The sequence below is a fragment of the Xenopus tropicalis genome, chromosome 1 (genome assembly GCF_000004195.4).
Source record: "Xenopus tropicalis strain Nigerian chromosome 1, UCB_Xtro_10.0, whole genome shotgun sequence".
Lineage (NCBI taxonomy): Eukaryota > Metazoa > Chordata > Amphibia > Anura > Pipidae > Xenopus > Xenopus tropicalis.
Window position 1 is genome coordinate 89,887,743 of NC_030677.2, and position 23,242 is coordinate 89,910,984.

At 41.3% G+C, this 23,242-nt stretch overlaps 1 protein-coding gene across 5 annotated transcripts in view; it reads right to left on the reverse strand.

The window, feature by feature from the left end:
- The window catches only part of adgrl3 (adhesion G protein-coupled receptor L3), a 1,193,186-nt gene that overhangs the window by 173,080 nt on the left and 996,864 nt on the right, over window positions 1-23,242 (reverse strand). For 4 of the 5 annotated variants that reach the window (XM_031903606.1, XM_031903589.1, XM_031903595.1 and 1 more), the window contains one exon: window positions 10,828-10,956. The exons of the other annotated variant lie outside the window; for it this stretch is intronic. In XM_031903606.1, the coding sequence (XP_031759466.1) occupies window positions 10,828-10,956 (129 nt within the window). The remainder of the gene's footprint in view (window positions 1-10,827; window positions 10,957-23,242) is intronic. 5 annotated transcript variants of the gene reach the window in all.

Sequence of the window (23,242 nt, forward strand, 5' to 3'; positions counted from 1 at the left end):
TAGTGCAGCAAGGTAAAGAAGATCGGCTCCTTTTCACAGTTTGCGGCCGCCATTTTACTTTTGATCTCGTCACTTCCCTCATCTGATGCTCTGTACTGCGCATGCGCCCCCTAGTGACCCCTTGACGTCATTGCAACCAAAGATTTTTTTTAAACGTATCTTTATATGTATATAATTCAATTATGTTTATGTTTATTTATGTGCTAAGAAAATGTTTTTTTTAAAAAAACTAGGTTACACATTAGCCTAACAATAATTCGCATTAACTGGAGAATAGCACGTTGTGCAGAAAACTTGTTCATGTAACTAGTTAGGCAGAAGTACAGAGCCGAACGCTGCTTGCCTGCCCCTGCTAAAATCCACCCCACTCCGTGTCAGCTCAGAGAAAAAACAGCATAGCTTCTGTTCAGGGCGTTGCTATAGTAACGCCCCTAGCAGAAGCTTATCTGTGATTGGGGATCTGTGCTGACAGGAGGGGCAGAGAGGTCAGTGATTATGTCTGGATAATTAAAGTCCCCCATAATAACAACTTGACCCAATTTTGAAGCCTCCTCCATTTGCAAAAGTAGCTGGGCCTCATCCCCCTCATCTATACGGGGGACTTTGACTTTCCTTCTCCTTTAAACTGTGTAGGCAAATCTCTAGCAGCCAATTCATCCTTGATGCCTTAATTCAGACCTTGCCAGAAGGCTGCAACCAGGGCATCATTGTTCCAAGAAACTTCAGCTGCCAAGGTATGGAAATCAATGGCATATTCTGCAGCAGACATAGCGCCCTGAGTGATCTTCAGAAGGCGGGTAGAAGCATTGATCTTCTGGCCAGGGGCATCGAAGATCTCATGAAACGTAGAAATAAAAGCCGAGGAGTTATGGACCAATGATTGTCTCGTTCCCACAGAGGGGACGCCCATGCCAATGCTTTACCCTGGAGCAATGCAATGATGTATGCCACCTTGGATTTCTCAGAGGGGAACTTGAGAGGAGACAGTTCAAATTGGATGAGACACTGGTTCAGGAAACCTCGACAAACCTCAGGATCCCCCGCATAGCGCATAGGAGCAGGAATCTTTGGCTCTGAATACTGTGCCCCAGGTGGTGGGATCACTGGGGCGGAATCCAGAGAAGACGGAACAGAAGCACCTTGCGCCCCTTGGAGGGCATCCAGACGGGAGGCAAAAAGTTGAAGGGACTGGGAGAGATGAGCTTGTTGAGCCTCCTGGAACTCCAGACGCTTGAGAAGTGCTTCCAGGACATTCTCCAAGGAACCGGTAGCGGCAGTGTGAGAGGGCTCCATGTATGCCCAAGCTAACTGTTACATCCTGTATAACTTAGGAGCCCAGAAACTGCCTGGAATAACCCCTTAGGTAGAGCAGGAGAGCCCTGCCGACCCCGGTGTTCACCGACACCCTTTTGGAGTCCGGACTTTCTGCGGCGGGATAAACAGGGATCCTACTTACGGCCAAGGTTATTCCCCAAAACACAGTACACAAAGGATAAGACGAAATCAGAGTCGAGGTCAGGCAAGGATAAGTGGCAGGCAGCAAGACAAGCGAGAAGTCAAAACCGGATAATCAAACACAAAAACAGCTGAGCAGGGCACCAGGAAGACAGAACCAGCTTGGGCAAGGAAAACAAGCAAGGAAACACTTTTAAAAATTGAATTTGGCGCCAAAGTGACGTCAGCGATTCCGCTGACGTCATTGCACAGCGCCGGGAGATTCTAAAGCTACTGCGCATGTGCGCGCTTCTTGCCATTGTGCGTCGGAACGTGCCAGAGAGGGATGTGCGCAGGAGCGCACTGCACAGGAGGAGACTGGGGACCGGCACGCCTGAAGGTAGTGACGCTATGGTCTCCCGGTACTCCTTACAATGTTTTTGTGCATCTTATGCATAAGGAAAACTTTGTACAGACTGGATATGAGCCCCTTTTTTACCCTCTATAATTAGTTTGGCTATGTCTGAGGTACCGAGTGTTATTTTGTGGGAGCGGTTACATTTCTGGAGTGCTGTGGCTATGCCATTGTACATAAGCCATTGAGCATTAGGAAGCCCATATTCTGATTGCAGATTACCAAATGGGATGGTACCTTTTCTCCCCCATTACTTTTCTATTGTACAGATATCTTGTTCAATCCAGACTGGATGGAGTTGAGTGGATTTTAGAGATGGGAACTCTGAGTTGTTAATTATTTGAGTTTGGGGGTGAAGTACCCTTAAGTTGACCGTTTGGTGGTCTTCAAGCCATACTTTCTGATGTAGAGATAGAAGGGAATTATTCTTAGTTTCTTTCACAATTGGGCCTTTGGCTAGTAGGCCCCTGAAGGGGGTAGACTGAGACTTTGTTACTGCTGACCATAGGTGGTATAAGCACTTTTCTGCTTTTCTTATACCATTTGCCTGTTGTGCGAGTTGTGCATATAGAAAATATAGAAACATATCTGGGAAAGCTAGCCCACCTGCCCCCTGTGGTAGTTGCAGGGTATCAAGTGTTAGCCTACTGCGGTTCTTTCCCCATATGAATTGTTTCAGTGTTTTTTCAAGCGCTTTGTAGAAATTTTTTGGTATCAATATTGGGGAGTACCAGAGTGCGTACTAAATTTTTGGGGTTATGATCATCTTAGTTAATTGAATACGCCCCATTGGGCCTAAAGGGGGTACAGCCCATGCTTCAGTTTTAGTCTGAGCCCATTTTAATAGTAGTAAAATGTTGAGATCATAGTAATGTGACAATGGGCTTAAGATACAAATCCCAAGGTATGTGAATTCTTGTACCACTTGCAGATTCTTGCAATTCTCAAGATTTTCTCCGTGTAAAACTGCCTTAGATGAGCTTAAGGTCCCCATGCATGGGCTAATTGTAGCTGCCGATTTGGCCAGATATCGATCGGATCGGGGTCCGCATAGGCTCGTTGATTTGGTCCCTGAACCCACTGCCCAATTGCCGCCAATATAATACGATAGTTTGGCCCCGTAGGTGGGGATATCGGGTGAAGATCTGCTCACTTGATGATCTCCCCAAGTGAGCGAATCTTAACATGTATGGGGACCTTTACACATTACATTAATATTTATTTATAAAGCGCCAACATATTCCGCAGCGCTGTACAATAAGTGGGTTACATACATTGGACATACAGAGTAACATATAAAGCAATCAATAACCGATACAAGAGGTGAAGAGGGCCCTGCCCAAAAGAGCTTACAATAGTCCAGATACAGATGCAAATTGGGCATAAGTGAAATAGCGTATCTTATGAGGGTCTCCTATCCCCCAGGTATATCAGTGTATCAACTGCATACAGTTTAATGTATGATATAAAGTTGGGGCCTATACCATTGGCATCCAGGACTTCCCAGAGAAAGGGCCATTTGACCGTGTCGAACGCTTAGCAATGTCTAGTGCGGCTACAGCCCTGGTGCTGTTGTTAGTATGGAGTATAGAAAGATTCAACGCAGTGGTTTTCCCAGGGATAAAACCAGTTTGGTGTTCCCCAATCAATACCGTGATAACCTGGGCCAGTCTTCTAGCGAGGACTTTCGCTAATACTTCTAATACTACTAACATCTGCTGTTAAGAGGGAAATCGGCTGGTATGATTCACTCAACTGAGGATCTTTACCTGGTTTAGGCAAGAGAGCAATTGCAACTTCATACATTGAGGGGGGAGTGTGCCGGTACGGAGGTCTTCTGCATAAACTTTTTGAAGCATTGGAGAGTGTGTTTTGGAATGCCTTTTGTATAATTCTATGGGGAGCTTTCCCACTGGGGAAAAAATCTATTGCATCTGTTATTTTCTCAGTAGTTATTGGCTGTTCTAAAAAGGATTTAAAGTCCTGATTTAGCTTTCAGCTGAGTAATGTAAGTGGTTGTTGCTCTTGCCCAGAAGTTGTCTCGGTAGGAGTGCTGTCTGGGCCTGCACACTGGGCGCCATCTTGTATTTTCTTGTTTTCGCGGGAAAACTTTTATAGCTTTGCAGCTCCAGCTCAGTCAGATTAGATGGACAGCGTTTGTGAACAGCAGTTTTCAGATCTTGCCACAGATTCTTGATTGGATTTAGATCTGGACTTTGACTGGGCCATTCTAACACATGGATATGTTTTGTTTTAAACCATTCCATTGTTGCCCTGGCTTTATGTTTAGGGTCGTTGTCCTGCTGGAAGGTGAACCTCTGCCCCAGTCTCAAGTCTTTTGCAGACTCCAAGAGGTTTTCTTTCAAGATTGCCCTGTATTTGGCTCCATCCATCTTCCCATCAACTCTGACCAGCTTCCCTGTCCCTGCTGAAGAGAAGCACCCCCAGAACATGATGCTGCCACCACCATATTTGACAGTGGGGATGGTGTGTTCAGAGTGATGTGCAGTGTTAGCTTTCCGCCACACATAGCGTTTTGCATTTTGGCCAAAAAGTTCAATTTTGGTCTCATCTGACCAGAGCACCTTGTTCCACATGTTTGCTGTGTCCCCCACATGGCTTGAGGCAAACTGCAAATGGGACTTCTTATGGTTTTCTGTTAACAATGGCTTTCTTCTTGCCACTCTTCCATAAAGGCCAACTTTGTACAGTGCACGACTAATAGTTGTCCTATGGACAGATTCCCCCACCATGGGCCTCTTGGCTGCATTTCTGATCAGTGCTCTCCTTGTTCGGCCTGTGAGTTTAGGTGGACGGCCTTGTCTTGGTAGGTTTACAGTTGTGTCATACTCCTTCCATTTCTGAATGATCACTTGAACAGTGCTCCGTGGGATGTTCGAGGCTTTGGAAATCTTTTTGTAGCCTAAGCCTGCTTTAAATTTCTCAATAACTTTATCCCTGATCTGTCTGGTGTGTTCTTTGGACTTCATGGTGTTGTTGCTCCCAATATTCTCTTAGACAACCTCTGAGGCCGTCACAGAGCAGCTGTATTTGTACTGACATTAGATTACACACAGGTGCACTCTATTTAGTCATTAGCACTCATCAGGCAATGTCTATGGGCAACTGACTGCACTCAGACCAAAGGGGGCTGAATAATTACGCACACCCCACTTTGCAGTTATTTATTTGTAAAAAATGTTTGGAATCATGTATGATTTTAATTCCACTTCTCACGTGTACACCACTTTGTATTGGTCTTTCACGTGGAATTCCAATAAAATTGATTCATGTTTGTGGCTGTAATGTGACAAAATGTGGAAAAGTTCAAGGGGGCCGAATACTTTTGCAAGCCACTGTATTATACTGCTAAATTTGTAAGCAGTAGCAAACACATCCGACAGTCCTATGATAGTTCTTGAAGTGCTATCTGTTCGGCACAAGTGAGGGAAAAATGTGACTTATTTCACAATTTTTTTTTAAGAGGAGAAGGAAAGTCTAAAAACAACATGAGCTCAATAACTTAGCCTTAACACAGTCCTTAACATATTTCCTGAACTCACCGTGCTGTTGCTTAATCTGGCTCTGACATGGAAAAGTCTTGTCAGTAAATGCAGTACCTGCTCTAAGCCTGTGCAGCTTCCTGTCTCACTGAACACAGATTGTCCAGGACACAGACATGCTCAGTGCACAGCAGAGAGCTCCGTTTTTTTTTTTTTTCCTCACAAGCAGGGGGGAGGGCGGGCTGCTGCTGCCAGGGAGATTGTTTATGGCAGGAGCAGGGGTTTGTGGCAGGAGGGGGAATTTGTGGAGCTGCAGAAACTTTCTAACAGGAGCAGGGAGCCGGCTTGTGCTTTTCAGCCCATTCAGACATGCTGGATAAGATGGCGGCGCCGTTCACTGAAACAAGCATGTAAGTTCTAGCATGTGTATCTTTGTAAATCTTTCATTAGGCAAGCCAGGAATATAGCGATTTTACACAGCAATAGTAGTACTTTTTAATAGTGTGCTTAATAGATTTTGCCTTCTCCTTTAAAGGCTCTTTTGAAGTTGTGTAGGTATACTGTTCTCATAAAGATGCTCTATTTATCAACAGGGACAACATATATCTAAAAGAGGTTCATGGCTGTTTGTAAATTTAAGAGCAAAAGGTATTACATTGATCAATCAGAGTATTTTAATGGTCAATTGTTGAATGTATCTATTAAAGGAGAAAGAAAGGTAAAAACTAAAAACAGAAAATTATTGGAAGTAGGAAAAAAAAAAATCTGCTGAAGCTTTTTTCCTACTTTTTGGATTTTTGCAAAGGTAAAAACTAAGTAAGCTTTATCAGAAAGGTCTATGTAAATACAGTCATAAGCACTCACAGAAACGCTGCACTGACTTCTCTGTAAAAAGATTAGTTGTGTCTGTTTTCCTCTGCTAGAGACACACAGCTTTCTGCTTCCTGCTCCCCCCTCCCTCAAGAATGCTAAGAACTCACTCCCCCCCTTAGGAATGTGGATCTGAGCCAATCAGCAGGAAGCTGACTCTTAGGGGCATATTTACTAATCCACGAACGGTCCGAAGGTGTCCGAATGCGTTTTTTTCGTAATGATCGGTATTTTGCGATTTTTTCGGAAATTGACGCGACTTTTTCGTAGCCATTATGAATGTTTCGCAAAATGTCGCAACTTTTTCGTAGCGCTACGACTTGCGCGAAAAGTCGCGACTTTTTTGCAGCTTTCGCACCGAGTACGAAAGTTTGGGATTCATTCAAGCTTCAGTATGGTGACTTTTCTTGGGCCAGGTTGGAGCTGCAGAGTGCCATTGAGTCCTATGGGAGGCTTCCAAAATCATGCTAAGTCTAAAAGTTTCGCCCGCCGCTTACGAGCGCTCAATACAAAAAAGTCACAACAAGATACGAGCAAATCGTAACGGCTACGAAAAAGTCGCGGCTTTTCACGCAAGTCGTAATGGTTACGAAAAAGTCGCGACAATTAACGAAAAGTCGTAACGGTGACGAAAAAATCGCAAAAAATACGAAAAACTCGCAAAATGTTCGTTTTCCACTCTGAATTTTTACAATTCGGATTCGTGGGTTAGTAAATCAGCCCCATAGTCTTACTAACTGAGCATGTTCACTTGGTCTAGGTGTCTGTGCAGGAGTGAGGCATTCTGGGAGTCTTCTTTACACAGCTCAGTGTTTTTTCTTCCTGTTTGGCTTCAGATCTTCTAAACAGGTGAAATATGGGGAGACTTAAGGGCACTATTGAGAGAACTGAAGGTATGCCTGCAGCTTGAGATTAACTCTTTATTAGCCTTTCTTTCTCCTTTAAGGTCTCTGTAAAGATGCTATTATTATTATGCTTTTAATAGGTGCATAATGTAATCCCTTACTTAGGAGTCAAATATGATTCTTATTCTGTTGGTTTGAAAAAACAACATATTGTTCTTTGACTTCAGCTTATTCTTCTGCTTCATCTTAATTCTTCATAAGGTTGATTTGAAAAACCAAAATACTGTACTTTAATTTATGCTTTGGCTTCTTATTATGTTGGTTTGAAAAATCAACATACTGTTCTTGGATTTCAGAGTATTCTTCTGCTCCTTTTTCCTTATTATTAAGTTGGTTTGAAAAACAACTGTTCTTCGACTTCAGCTTATTCCGTCTCCTATTCTTATAATGTTGGTTTGAAAAACCAACATAATGTTCTTCAACTTCAGCTTATTCTTCCACTTCTTCTTAATCTTATTCTTAGTGTTTCTAAATGCTTCTCCTACAGTTTTAGGGGTACATCACCCAAACTCCCCACACCTCTTCATCCTATAGCGGAGCAGGTTGCTTGTAGTTTTCTAAGTGATCCTTTTCTCTTTTTGTGGTGGTACTCTAAACACCCTATTTTTTCATTGTCTTTGACAGGAAAGATTTTCAAACTGCTGCCACTCTTACAGCTTTGAAGCTACACTCACCAAACTTGAAAAACATAAGGGGTCAACCCAAAAGAAAAGGCAATATTTGTTGAAAGCCCAAAAGTGGAAAGAAGCCAACAACAGCCAATCAAATTTCACCCATGGACTTTCAATGTGGAAATTTAAATTGCTGCCCCTCTTACAGCTTTAAAGGGGTTGTTCACCTTTGTACAACATTCACAAATGTGCAGCTGAAGAGAATCATCCCCTCTGCTGATCCTTCACTTCTGCACAGAACCTGTGCTTGGGGGGGAGAGTCAATGACCCCTATTAACACTACAGTTGCTTTTTGACTTCATTATATTTTGTGAAGCAGAGTACTGGTAGCAGATATAACTCCTATTGGTTGTTTCTTGTGTTAGTCTGACATTGCTTCCTCTGCCTGTGACAGATAGTCACATAAAGGGAAATTTTCTCATCTGGAGTATTTATCTTCCAGCCCCGGATTTCAGGGACATTGTGGATCATACAGGCTAAGTGCTCTATAGCGATGGTGAATAAGTAAGGGGAAAGGGGACAGCCCTGCCTTGTGCCTCTGCTTAGTGCAAAAGGTTGGGAGATTCTGACATTGTTTTGAATTCTGGTTGTGGGGCATGTGTACATTATTTTGGCCCATTTAAGGAAGTGTGGCCCAAATCCCATCCCAAGTTCCATCGTGGCCCACAGGAATTCCCAAGTCAAAAGCCTTGATAATACCCAAGGCCGCTATGGCACCGGATTTTTGGGTGAAGATTGTGAATTTAAGATTGGTATAGAGTCTACCAATATTTCTGGCAGTGGATTTCCCAGGCATAAACCCAGTTTGATCAGGCTAGAATTTTGGCCAGGATTTTGTTATCACATGTAAGGAGATATATAGGCCTGTATGCTGCACAATCTTCCAAATCCCTCCCCTGCCTTAGCAATTAGTACTATAAGAGCCTCTTGTAAAGATGGAGGTAGGTGACCTTGTTTAAAGGCTTCTTCATATAATGTCAGCAGCTTGGGTGAGATGTAAAGAATAGTTTTAACATGTTGTTAGAAGTGTTCAAACTACAACAAATATGTCTAATTTGAATATAAGTATTTTTGTCATTTTTACCTATGGGTGGAAGGAGTATATATGATACCAAAGGCACATTCATACTGAAACTACATACAAAACTCACATTAAGCCCAACAGATCCCAACAAAGCTGCAAAAAATGAATCCACCAAAATGTGCTTACCTTGCTACCATGTAGAGGGAACTTATTGTCTTATACTTTATGTTTTCGGTTCCACAAGCACTACTACATGATTCAAAATATTTCAGCTAACACAAGAGACATTCTAGCAATACTTTTTTTGCAATTTGAGAAAAAAAAGTTATTGCGAATATACTCAAGAATATGTTCTGAAAATTCTAATCATAATTTATTAAAGAAAAAAATGGCAAAATATGCATGAAAAAACAGACAAGTAGAAGCTGCTAAATTTTATGGACGTCAAAGGGAATTGTCTCTGAATATTTCAAGCTATTTAATTTTATTTATTGTTTTCCTAGATTATTAAAAGAGCTGAAATGTTCAGGCCTAAAAATGAATGAAACAATGTAATTTTCATTTGTGTGCGACTTTTCTTCCCCAACAAAATGTGACTATTTTGTTTAAGTTTTTCTATAACATATGCCAGTGTCCAAGAATAAAAAAGTTGCATGTATTTTGTAGCTTATATTTTCAAGATTGCCTTTTTTTTTACTATCTCTCATAAATTCATACATCTGCCTCTATGCGTACATACCTACTTTTTCTTCCTAATATATAAATTCATGCTTTTGAGTGCATTAAATGCCAACACTCACTGCATACAGACAAAGCCTGCTTAGGTCTGGGTCAGAACTGATTGAACTAAGAAAACTAAACCAAACATAAACATGTTTCATGAAAAGAAGGACTTAATGGCTAGGCTTTCACATAGATACATATTGCATACTATATTAACTGGTAAATAGCCATGCAGCATTAGAACTTTATATTAATAAAATGATTATCTTGCAATCTCAAATCCTCAATCTATGAATACATTGCAGAATGCCACTAAATAAAAAAGCATTGTACAGGGTTATACCAAAGTCAGTTTCTCACTTTTATTGTTAAGGTATACCCTAACTAATAGAAATATGCTTTCTAAAGCTTTAAACTGTCCCAAAAATAGTAGCAGATGAAGGTGAAGGTCTACATTATATTGAAGACATAAATATTACCTAATATTAAAAAAATTAGGCATCAGCAAGAAAATGGCAACCATTTATTTTACTATATCACAACTATCAGCTCTTTCTCTACGTAAGGTTCTTTTTGATTTAGCATAAACTACACACCACGGTAGAAACAAAGGAGAACTAAGCCAGCATTCTCACCAAAAAGATCAAATTAATACAACTAACAGCACAATATTTAGCTAATAGCTTAAGTGTCAGAAATAAGTATTAATTTTATAAAAATTAGATTTGATAGTACAAAATATACAGACTAAGCAAAGGTGTGCAAACTCAACAAAACATATTCTGATTAGTGTAATGTTAATTTGATGCTGAAAAATTTAGAAGCTATGCCAAACAATTTGTTAGTAAACCTGCACTATATAGATAAAAACGTTATAACTTTTACTATATTGCATGCAGTATTTGAAGCTATAGATACATTTTTGTATTAAAATATTGTTTATCAGATGAAAGTACAGCAACTATTTAAAACAGAGTGGCAGAATTTTTCTTGTGTAAGCACCTTTGATATGTTTAGCACTTACCTCCAACAAAGATTCCTAAACTGTTGGCATTACAAAATATGAGCTATAAGATAAAATGACAGTTGACTATAAAAAAACATAAATATGGAATGAGGGGTATAATTTGTTTTGCTAAAATGAACAAGACAACAAAGAAACATTTCTTAAACAGAAAATAAATATAATGAGGTATGTAGGACATATTTAGTGCTTAATTATTCTCCTACATTCAAGGATGTGTTGTTTGCATAAAAAATATTAAGAGAAACTCCAGCACACCTTGTGTGTTGTACAAGCTGACAGAAGTGTTGTTATAGACCGCAGATTCCCCCAGCAAAGTATTATAAGGATTGTTAGTGCCATGAGGACGAAGTAGAGCATTGGTAATAAGATGATTAGCCATGACTCCTAGAGTAGCCCAATGGAAAGACAAGAAAAGAATAAAGGGTCAATCCATTAATGAAACCACAAAACAATAGTTATCAACATAAGAAGAATACAGTACTCTATGTGCTTGATTTGCTACAGATTACTCTTGAATTACTGCTATTATGTTTAGAGATGTTCATTGGGGAACAGTGTGCACAACATAGCATGCAAAAGGAGCTCACAACATAAGGAATTCAGCTAAATTGCAGCTTGTATATGACAGATAAAGGGTTTAGAGGTTAAAGGAAAAGGAAATTGCATTTAGTAAGCACAAAACTTGTACTATACAATATTAATCCAAATTAGCTCTGCTAATAAGGAGAACTGATGCCAGTGGTTTGTTTGCACTGAATATAAAGAATGAGAACAAAGTAACCCTTATATATCACTAGGATGCTAACAAAGACTTGTAAAATTCATTGCACTCTACAGTATGAATAAAAGGCTTGTTCTGAAAAAAATGTAAATTATTAAAACTTGTGGTAATTAATACATAATTATGATGCTTTAAAGGAGGAGGAAAGGTAAAAACTAAGTAAGCTTTATCAGAAAGGTCTATATAAATACAGCAATAAGCACTCAGAGAAATGCTGCACTGACTTCTCTGTCAAAAGATTAGTTGTGTGTTTTCCTGTGCCAGAGACATGCAGCTGTCTCCTCTCTGTTCCCTCCTGCTCCCCCCTCCCTCAAGAATGCTAAGAACTCACTCCTCCCCCTTAGGAATGTGGATCTGAGCCAATCAGCAGTAAGCTGACTCTTAGGGGCTGATTTACTAAGACACGAATTCGAATCCGAATTGGAAAAATTCCGATTGGAAAACGAACATTTTGCGACTTTTTCGTATTTTTTGCGATTTTTTCGGCGTCTTTACGATTTGCGCAAAAAAACGCGAGTTTTTCGTAGCCATTACGACTTGCGCGAAAAAACGCGAGTTTTTCGTAGCCATTCCGAAAGTTGCGCAAAGTCGTGATTTTTTCGTAGCGTTAAAACTTGCGCGAAAAGTCACGCCTTTTTCGTAGCGTTAGAACTTAAAAGGTGCGACGTTTCGCGCAAGTTTTAACTCTACGAAAAAATCGCGACTTTTCGCTCAAGTTTTAACGCTACGAAAAAATCGCGACTTTGCGCAACTTTCAGAATGGCTACGAAAAAACTCGCGTTTTTTCGCAAAAATCGTATTGGTAACGAAAAAGTCGTGATAATTTCCGAAAAAAACGCAAAATACCGATCATTACGAAAAAAACGCAATCGGACGCATTCGGCCCGTTCGTGGGTTAGTAAATGTGCCCCATAGTCTAACTAACTGAGCATGTTCACTTGGTCTGGGTGTGTGTGTAGGAGCGAGGCATTATGGGAACTTTCTTTACACAGCTCAGTGTTTTTTCTTCCTGTTTGGCTTCTGATCATCTGAACGGGAGAAATCTAGGGAGACTTAAGGGCACTATTGATACAACTGAAGGTAGGCCTGCAGCTTGAGATTAACTCTTTATTAGCCTTTCCATCTCCTTTAATTGTGCATTTTTCATAATTTTCAAAATCACAAATTAATAAATTAAAAAATGTTTGCTTATTAACTGGAATTAATTAAAAATCTTAATAATATATGATACACTGAGGAGAACAAGCAGAATTATGGTGCCCTGGAAAAAAAGTGCTACTTTCCAATGCATTATATATAATGCATTAACTAATTGCCATCCACTAATGTTAAAAATAAAACATATTCAAAATGACTGTTTTCCTGATGTGCATTTTACCCTCATTGGTATCCCAGTGTAAATTAAAATATATTCCAAATATATTAAAAAATAATAAAATTACGTTGTAAGGATGCCCTTACGTGATTAAACTACAAAGGGAAGTTTGAGAACAAACTTCATGTTGGGTTGAAAAATGTGAAGTCACTGAATGAAATCTGTTGTTGGCTCCACCCACTTTTTCTAACCTTGGACCACAGTTATATAGCATAAACCACTGTGCAAAGGTTGGGGACCCTACGATTAATAGTTAAAGAACGGCAGCAGTTTAAATTTAAACCAATAAAAGTCAATAGGTAAATTGCGATTGGTGGTTGGTGGGTGTGCCCACTTTTTCTAACCTTGAGTCAAAGTTACCCACTGACAAACAGTGGGCACCCTGGCAAAAATAGTGAGAGAATTACATCATTTTAAATTTAAACCAATAAAATTCAATGAATGAAATCTGATTGGCTGTTAGTGGCCCAACCCACATTTCCTATTTTTAAACTGCAGTCCCCCAGTGACAAACTGTGCAAAGTTTGGGGACTCGGGCATAAAAATTGTGAGACTGACAGCATTTTCACCATTGAAAGAAAATAGGTGAAATGTGATTGGCTGTTGGTGGCTCTGGCCACTTTTTTTTATAACTTTGAACAGCAAATACCCAGTGACTAACTCTGGAAAGTTTAACAACCCTGGAATTAATACTTAAATAATGAAATATAAACCAATGAAATTTAATGGGCGGAAATTGATGGCTGTTGGTGGCTCCGCCCACTTTTTCTAACCCTGAATATGTAGTCAGCCAGTGACTGACTGTGCAAAGTTTGGAAACCCTGACATAAATAGTGTGAAAAAAGGCAGCATTTTAAATTTAAATAAAAAAAATCAATAAGTAAAGTCTGATTGGCTGTTGTTGGCTCTACCCACTTTTTCTAACTCTGAACCGCAGTTACCTGGTGACTAGCTTTGCAAAGTTTGGGGATCTTAGTATTCATATTTAAAGAATGACAGCAGCTTAAATTTAAACATATAAAGTCTATAGGTGAAATCTGATTGGCTGTTGGCCCCAACCACTTTTCTAAACTTGGAATATAGTCACCCTGTGACAAACTGTGCAATGTTTGGGGACCCTGACATTAAACATGTGAGCATGGCAGCAATTAAAATGTCCCCACTGAAAACAATGAAAGAAATGTGATTGGCTTTTGGTGGCCCTGCCCACTTTTTCTAACCTTGAGTACAAAGTCACCCAGTGACTGACTGTGCAAAGTTTGGGAATCCTGGCATCAAAACAACAAAATATTCAATAAATAAAATTCAATAGGTGAAATCTGATTAGCTGTTGGTGGCTCCACCCACTTTTCAGAACTAAAACTGCAGTCCCCTATTGACCAACAGTGAAAAGTTTGGGGACCCTGGTGTTAATACAGTGAGAATGGCAGCAGGTTGAATTTCCCCATTGAAAGTCAATAGGTAAAATCGGATTGGCTGTTGGTGGCTCTGCCCACTACATTCTATGAGCATATCTGCGTATCAAGCACAACCTTGTATGTAGAAGGTGTTACTGCATACAAAGACTCACTTCTTGAAGTAGCCTACAAGAAAGCTGATACCCCCTTGTCTATTTCTGTTACAGCAGGCAAATTCCTATGTCAGGCAAATGTACTGAGCTCAAAAGACCCAATCCTGCTGTGTTTTATATAAAATGACAAACAGCTACAGTATATCTAATATAGAATTTCACATATTTCAAATAATTAACTGGACATATGTATAAATATTCATATATAAATGTAAGAAAAGTTTTATTTCTATATTCTGTCCTGAAAGGATGCCAAAATCAGCAGTCTTCCCCAAGCTTATATTAATAAATTTACCTTTAGCTGTTTTGTAGCTAGAGGTTATACTGTTAATCATGATGAATTGTTATATAAAGTTAATTAGAGCTTTATGAATTATAGCAATAAAACTGCAAGTATTTCAGTCACAGAGTGGTGAGTATGTATTATAATTACATTAATTTTTTGGCAGTTACTATAAAAGAGCAGTAAAGGAATTCCAAAAAAAAAATACTTTGGTTAGGTGGTATTTGTTCAAGTGAATTATTTTGTATTTGCAGTGACCAGCAATCTTGGCTTGCTGCTAATTCCTTTTGAATCTCAATTTTCACCCATGGACTTTCTCCTGCGGCTGCAGGGTTTGTTTTATCTGCAATTACATTAGCACTTACCACAGGAGAGAAGGGAGGGAAGTTGAAAGATGCAGCTGTCAGGCAGGAGATAAGTTGCAGTGTAAAGGTGAGGAGGCACATGAATTACATGCAAATATGCACGTTAGCAGAATGGTAAATGGTAGAAAAAAATGGTAGAGAGAAGAGGCAGTGCAATAGAGAGAAGGATAATTGTTAAGAAAATGCAAAGGTAGAACAAGGATAGTATATAAGAGTATGCAGTCTGCTTAGGGCACCAACAGACCAAGTCATCGTCGGCGGCTCCTTCTCTCTTATGCGGCAGCAACAGGTCCTATTATAAGGTTGCACCCGTGCGTATGACGTCGCACGTCAGCAACGAGGCACAACCTTATAGAAGAGCCTGTTGTCGCGGCATAAGAGAGAAGGAGCCGCCAACGATGACTTGGTCTGTTGGGGGCACTGTGTGGGGGGGTACTGTGTATGAGGCAATTGAGGGCACTGTGTGTGGGGGCTATTGTCTATGGGGGGTACTGTCTATGGGGCAATTGGGGGCAGTGGTACTGTTTATGGGGGCAATTGGGGCACTGTGTATGGGGGCACTTTCTATTGGGCGCACTTGGGGGCACTGTTTATGGGGGCAATTGGGGCACTGTGTATGGGGGCACTGTGTATGAGGCAATTGGGGGCACTGTGTGTGGGGGCTACTGTCTATGGGGGTACTGTCTATGGGGCAATTGGGGGCACTGTTTATGGGGGCAATTGGGGCACTTTCTATTGGGGGCACTGTGTGTGGGGGCTACTGTCTACGGGGGGTACTGTGTATGAGGCAATTGGGGGCACTGTGTGTGGGGGCTACTGTCTATGGGGGGTACTGTCTATGGGGCAATTGGGGCACGTACTATGGGGGCATTGTCTATGGGGGCTATTGGGGGCACTGTGTGTGGGGGCTACTGACTATGGGTCAATTGGGGGTGCTTTCTATGAGGGGGTACTGTATGGGGGCGCTTTCTATGGGGGGCACTGTGTATGGGGGTACTGTCTATGGGTGCACTGTGTATGGGGGCATGCTGTATTGTGTATTGGCGCTTTCTATGGGGGGCTCTGTATATGGGGGTACTGTCTATGGGTGCACTGTGTATGGGGGCACTCTGTACTGTGTATTGGGCCATTGGGGGCACTTTGTATGGGGGGGCAAAACTGGTACATAGTTATAACTTACTTATAACTGACCGCCTTCTCTCTATATTTGTATTTTATATGTAGGAGTTTCTATATTGTTTTCCTTAGGTAGTACAGTATGAGGGTTTAGTACAATTTGCGTCTGATACCACCATTTCAACTATATAAAAGGAGTATTTTTTTTAAAAAAAATGGGGTGTGGTTATTGGGGCGTGGGCGTGGAGGGGGCACAAAAGTAAATTTGGGCACCAAAGTAAATTTCTGCTTAGGGCCCCCATTTGGCCAGCAGCGTCCCTGTATAAGGTAGACAAGTAAAGAGGGACCAGAACAACAATGAAAAGAGGAGATGGGTGTAGGTAATTCCAGTGCAATTATTGGGAATTTTGCTAAAATGAATGTAATCTTAAGACCTATCAGCACTGTGTAGCCATAAGATTCGGTAATTGGAGGATGCCCATACCATACCTTGCTGGAGCACAGAGCTTTATTTCATTTCTATCTTTTCCATGTTTTGTTAGTGTTTTCATGTATTTTCACTATTTTCTAGGGTTTTTTTTTTTTAACAAAACAAAGTAAGTGAAAAGTGTTTTGTTTTTTTTAAAGAAATGTTTGATAGGAGATGCCTGTTGTAGGCCAAAGGAATAACAAGTGAAAGAGATAGAAAAAGAGTTGATATAACTGGGACAATGGTTTTTAGGCACAGCCTTTTTATATACAGACACCTGAGAGCCCGTTCCCTGCAGCAACCCCGGTGGACCCTGGACACCCCAGTCCGACACTGTGTATACCCTCTGTAAGCAGCGTAGGGACAGAGAGGTTTTGCCTGCACACTGCAGGTTCATTTGTCTAATCTTTTGCATTGCATTGCCCTGAAAATTTATACAGCTAGTACTAGCATAATACAACAATACAATACTGCTGCTAAAATAGAATTAGCCCTAAATTTGACCTTGTGTAAGCTGCCACACTGATTGCTTTGATATCTCAGTATAAAATATTTCCCATAGACTTAAGAAAAATTCTGTATTCTCTCCTAGAAAGAAAATTATTTTTAAAACCATTGCCTACTGTACCTGGATATATTTAGCAATAAAAAATTGATGTCTTCTCAATCATGGGCATACTCAGCATGGAAAAATTGTTTTAAAGAGTCACTAATCATTTGCATATCGGCTTCTCTGGTCCATAGTATGCCAATCCAACACTGCCCAATACAGTCTAAGAGCATAAGCTGATCAGATAAGAAAGGCACCAAAAGGCCACCCCCTGATGATGACACCCTAGGCAAATGCTCTGTGATGTGGCCAGTTGCACCCCCCTTTGTACCCCAGGCAATGTGCACCAACAGTTGCAGCTTCACCACATGCAGGGTAAGGTTCCAAGACATGGGTAGGTCACAGATAAACTGGAGGGGTGGCAGGTGGCATTGCTGCTGTACCATAACGTTGAGCACATGGGCAAAGTAAGAAACCTGAATCCCAGAAAAGCCATAGGGCCCTCTGGAGGCTTTCTCCCAAATGAATTGCCCACCCCAAAGTTGCAGAAAGATCTATCCCTGCATTGACTCACTACTGGGAAGACAACTTGGGATCGGCTCCTGAAGCAATTGTGTGGGATGCTACAAAGGCCTATGTAAGGGGGAACTACATGTCATTAATTAAAGCCACTAGAAACTAAATTGAAGCCGACATAACTAGGGCAATGCCTGCAAGACTAAACTAATAGACTACTCTGAGGTGAATCAGCAAGACATGGCAGTAGCCCAAACTCAACTTAACCTATTACTTACCGAAAAATACACCCAACAGGATCTGTTTAGAGCTGTCTCCTGGTACAATAATGGGGACAAAAATGGTAAATTGTTGGCGGTACTGGCCAGAATGAGTCCCCCCAAACTGTAATTGCAGGTGTGAGGGCAGAGGATGGAACCCTCTTAACTGACCGAGACCTAATTATAGAACAATTTTGCAAGTATTTCCAAACCATATATGTTTCAACACCCTCCTACTCTTTATGCAGCTTACAAGAATACCTGGCTGGCATTGACTTCTGTAAGAAATCGTGTATCTTGGGTGCCATTATTTGTGATATATATATATATATATGTGTGTGTTTGTGGCTCTATACATATTAATGTGTTATACACTGAGTATGGGGGTAGTTCTGCTGATTACTATTAACCAGTTGTTCAAGTTTCACCCGAAGCCAAATCTCCATATCTAAGGGTTTTTCTGTGGATGGTGGGACAGTACGTCTACGAGAAGCCATAAAACTCAACAGTTACTGAACAATGGGCAAGGTGTGGTTTTTATCAACCCCCATCTGATCAGTTGGTATGTGGGGGGCAGTGGCTGAAAGGTGTATAAATGTGGACTGGACAGAGCAACCTGGGGGGAGCAACCTGGGAGGAGCACCTGGAGAACTGCATCAGAAGTGACCGGGCAGGATGTGAGACAGACCAGAGAGGAGGCCATGTAGATTTTGTCATTAATCTGTAAATGTAAATAATGTATATATATTTTGTTTTGTTAACTAATCATTTAATTGTAACAATCCATTCATTTGCTACTCAATATATTCATTTTAATATATACTTATTGGTGTGGGTTATTTGTCTGCTTCTCAAAAGAACCGTAACCCTAGTAAGAGGGGTGATTGTTATTATATTATTATATATAGTTCAAATCTTACACTTCCCCTCAATTACCCCTGAACAAGCAGCATGGCTAGATAGAGACATTACAATGGATGAAATTAAAGGGTTGATTCACTAAAGGTCGATATTTTGAGCGCTATTTATAGCATGCGTTAAAAATGTTATCGCTTATTTTTTGCGACTTAAAGCACGATTCACTATAGGATACTTGCGTTAATTAAGATGCGATGTTGTTTGCGTTATTTAAGTCGCGATGAGCGTTTTTCTTGCGTTATTTTCCGTGCGTACATTAATTCCCGCTGCACGCAATATATTTTGCTGCTTGCTATATTAGCGCACGATTGAACGTACTGTACGTAACCATTGCATTCGCAAAACTACTTTTCTGCAAATTACCATAATTTTCTATAAGGACCGCTTGCCCCAAGTAGGTGTTAATTTTCGCACAGACTAATGCGATTTTTAGCACGTCTAACGCTTCTTTTGTATTTGTGAATCATGCGTTAGTATTATTTCTATGTGAGAATTAACACTTAGGGCCTGATTCATTAAAGTGCGATAAAAATGATTGCACGCTTTTTTGTGGTAAAAAAGACGTGATAATTAGCGCGCGATTCACCATAGTATTATCGCGTGCGATAAGTCGCCATTTTCGCATGCGGTATTTCTCGCGCTAGTTTTACCGCATGCGTTAATTTCCGCGCTGAAAAGAATAGGATCGCATGATTCACTATAACTTTGGCGCGCTAAATATCGCATTCGGCTATGCGAAAATTAACACCTACTACAGGCAGGCAAAAAAATTATAGAAAAGTACAGTAAATGAGTTTTTGGCAATAAAATATGGACTTACAGTGTTATTTATTCAAGTATGTGTCTTTTTACTCAATTTTACTGAAAATTAACACCTACTACAGGGAGGCGAAAAATTATAGAAAAGTACAGTAAATGAGTTTTTGGCAATAAAATATGGACTTACAGTGTTATTTATTCAAGTATGTGTCTTTTTACTCAATTTTACTAAAGTCTTGGCATGTATGGAATTTCGCTACTAATATACAGTACTATAGTGGTGAATATGTTGTCGCCAAAATATATAGTACTATAGCGGTGAATATTTTGCCACGATAATGTACTGTACTGTAGCGGTGAATATTTTGTCGCGCAAAATACATTACTATGTATATTTTGGCGATTTTTTTTATCGCGATTTTGTAATCTCGCGACTTGCGGACATTTTGTGGCGATTTTGTAATCTCGTGACATGTGCGACTTGGGGCCATTTTGTGTCATTGAGCCTGCAGCCACCAAACTGACAGGACATGCCTGGGGTTTCTGACTTGCTACTAGGGGAGAGGCGCTAATTATCAGCATGCTCCTGCGTGCAGGATATGACGACCCGCCCCTGGGGAACTTAAGGGTCCACGGCTAACAATGTCTGTGTGTCCTTTGTATTGATGTGAGGGTTCACAGGGGGAGGGGCCATTGGGGGCGTGGGGGGCCCAAAAAATGTTGTTGTGAGGGGCCCCGTTATTTATGATGGTGTATGAATGTATATATATATATATATATATATATAATATATTACACAAAATAACATCTTGCAATACTATTTCACAGAACTTCAGCTGGCGCCTCCTCCCCAGGCCCAACCCCAGGCCCTCCAGGCTTCTGTGGCACAGCAGGCTCTACAGGCCCCCGAGGCCCGACCTCCTCCGGCCCCAGCGGCCCGACCTGCGGCTCCCGAGGCCCAACAATTTGCCCCAGAGGCCAGACAATTGGCCCCAGAGGCCCGACCACCGGCCCTAGAGGCCCCAGGACCCAGCCAGGCCCCAGGACCCAGCAAGGCCCCTGAGGCCTCAGGACTGACCCAGGCCCCCGAGGCCCCAGAGGCTGAGGAGGCGGAGGAGGCCGCCAAGGCTGAGGAGGCCATGGATGCCCCGGACACCTCCCCCCTTTACTCCTCCCCCAGTTTGCCCCCATTTTCCCCGGCCCTTGAGTTCCCCCCCCCCAGCCCCCCGGATGCCAGCCACCAGGTTCTCCTGGCCCAGCACATCGGTCCATGCAGGAGGACCTGGACAATATGAGGGCTGAGCTGGCTCAGCTCCGGGGGGAAGTGGCAGAACTGAGGAGGGACTTTGAGGAACTCAAGGGCAGCAAGCCCTAAGTTTTTTTTCCCCCCTTTTTTTTCTAGTAAAATGTTATACTTTTATACTTTTGAACTGAGTAATGTCTCATTATTTATCCTTCCTTGATATGGTATTCTATACTTTCATGTAGTTTCCCCTACACTCTTACATTTATCAATAACAGCATCAATATGCTATATGGGTTAAATGTTTGCAAATATTCTGCCAACAATTATGTCTTTAGCCCATTTTGCTGAATAGTAAAACTCGCATTAATTAGTACGTAGCGTATTTTCTGGCGAGTGTGATAACTGCCAATCCAATGTTTTGTTGCCAGAATAATTGCAATATTATATTTGTCCCCGTTTAATAAAGTGCCCATAACATATTTGCCATTTATTCTGTGTCTAAAATCTCCCACTTAATTTAAGCCACTTTAGCAAACGGACCCCTAAGTATTTGGCTAAATGTTCTTAGATGCCACCCCCCCCCCCCCATTTTATTATCTCTAACACTTCTTTTTTTTTTCTTGCTTATATTTTTATTGGGTTTTGGGGTTTTTTTTGCAAATAAACTTTTATACAGCACCTCTCTAGCACTCTGTGCTCTCCCAGGGCAAAATGTCGCCATTTTTATGCTGCCGATTGTTGCGTGCGTAATGCCGCGACAATTAGCGCATGCGATAAATAGCGTGCATGCGGAAAATACTGCGCACGCTATTTATCGTGACAAGAATATCGCATGAAATACCACGCGTAAAATAGCGCAAGTGTACTAATAGTGAATCGTGCGAAAAGTCGCCAAAATTAAGAAGCGGAAATTTTTTTAGCGCACGCTAAAAATAGCGCACGTTATTTCGCACTTTAGTGAATCGGGCCCAATGCATTAAAATTAACGCCTTGCGATCATGCATTATTTAGCGCATGCGATATGCATCTTAACACACGCAATAATACTTTCATTTTTTTTGCGTCAATTTTAACGCAAAAAAGCATGCGATAATGCTTATCGACCTTTAGTGAATCAACCCTTAAGTATGCTATATCACACAGCCCATCCGGGTGCTCACCAGGCATTCCCGTTGAATGGTACAAAGCACATACTGATATTCTCTCCCCTGTACTATGTTCTCTATTCAATGGTGTCAGTGATATTATTGCCCTTCCTGACTCCTGCAGTATGGCTCATATAGCTCGTATCCTTAAGCAAGGGAAAATTACCAGAGGCTTGTGAGTCCTATCACCCAATCTCGTTGTTGAATTGTGATGCCAAACTATTTGTTAAAGTCATAGCGGTGCGGCTAAGCACTGTTATTGCAGAACTTATCTATCCTGATCAAACTGGCTTTATGCCAGCCAAAGCCACAAATATTCGCAGATTATACTCCAATTTCGCACTCAATCATGACAACACAGGAAAGAATTGTAGTCTCCTTAGATACAACCAAAGCATTTGACACAGTTCAATGGCAGTATTTGTGGGAGGTCTTGCCAGAGTCTGTACGTGGGTAAGGCAATTATACAACCGTCCTCCAGCCAAAGTCCTAGTTAACGGGGTGCTTTCTGAGGACATAACCCTCCAGCGTGGGACTAGGCAAGATCTCTCCCTTATTCTCCCAGGTAGAATTAACCTGCTTAAAATGGTATTTCTCCCTAAATTTAACTACGCCTTTCACAACTCCCCCGGTAATCCCCAGAGCCCAATAGTTTAATCACCTTAATAAAAGAATTAATATCAATATCCTACAGGTTCCCAGAACCAAAGGTGGGCTGGTATTGCCAGATTTTAAACTCTATTTTTGGGCCAGTCAGCTTGTCTATGCACACTGGTGGTTCACACCAGCAGCAGACAACCCAGCTGTCATGCTTGAAGCCGTGGCCCTATGTTCTTTAGAAGCAGTAGCTAAACTCCCCTACCAAGGGCCGCTCACGCTACTACCGCACCACCACTCCAATGCTCATGGTGATTATGATCTTTCAAATCCCCTCAGATTTGGTCTCCTCGAACACTGGGCCATTTTGAGTCTATGCCCGAGATTAGTCAATGGGCAGGTAAACCATTGCAGGATATCATGAAAGATGGGGAATTATTGGGACCCTCAAGGAGGAATTTGAGCTTCCCCCTGCCATGTATTTCTGCCTTTTACGCCCAGTTCCCTATTAGACTGACACAGGTGACGGATACTTCACTTGAAAAATACCTGCATAGACTGGACTTGAGTAAGGCTATGTTGTGGTTTTATAGTCTACTATGGCAATCCACCCCAAATCCCCTAGCTAAGGCCAAGGCTAAATGGCAGAGCGATATACCAGACCTGGATGATGAAATGTGGGACGATGCTCTTGACCAGATTCCCAAAACAACATTGTCA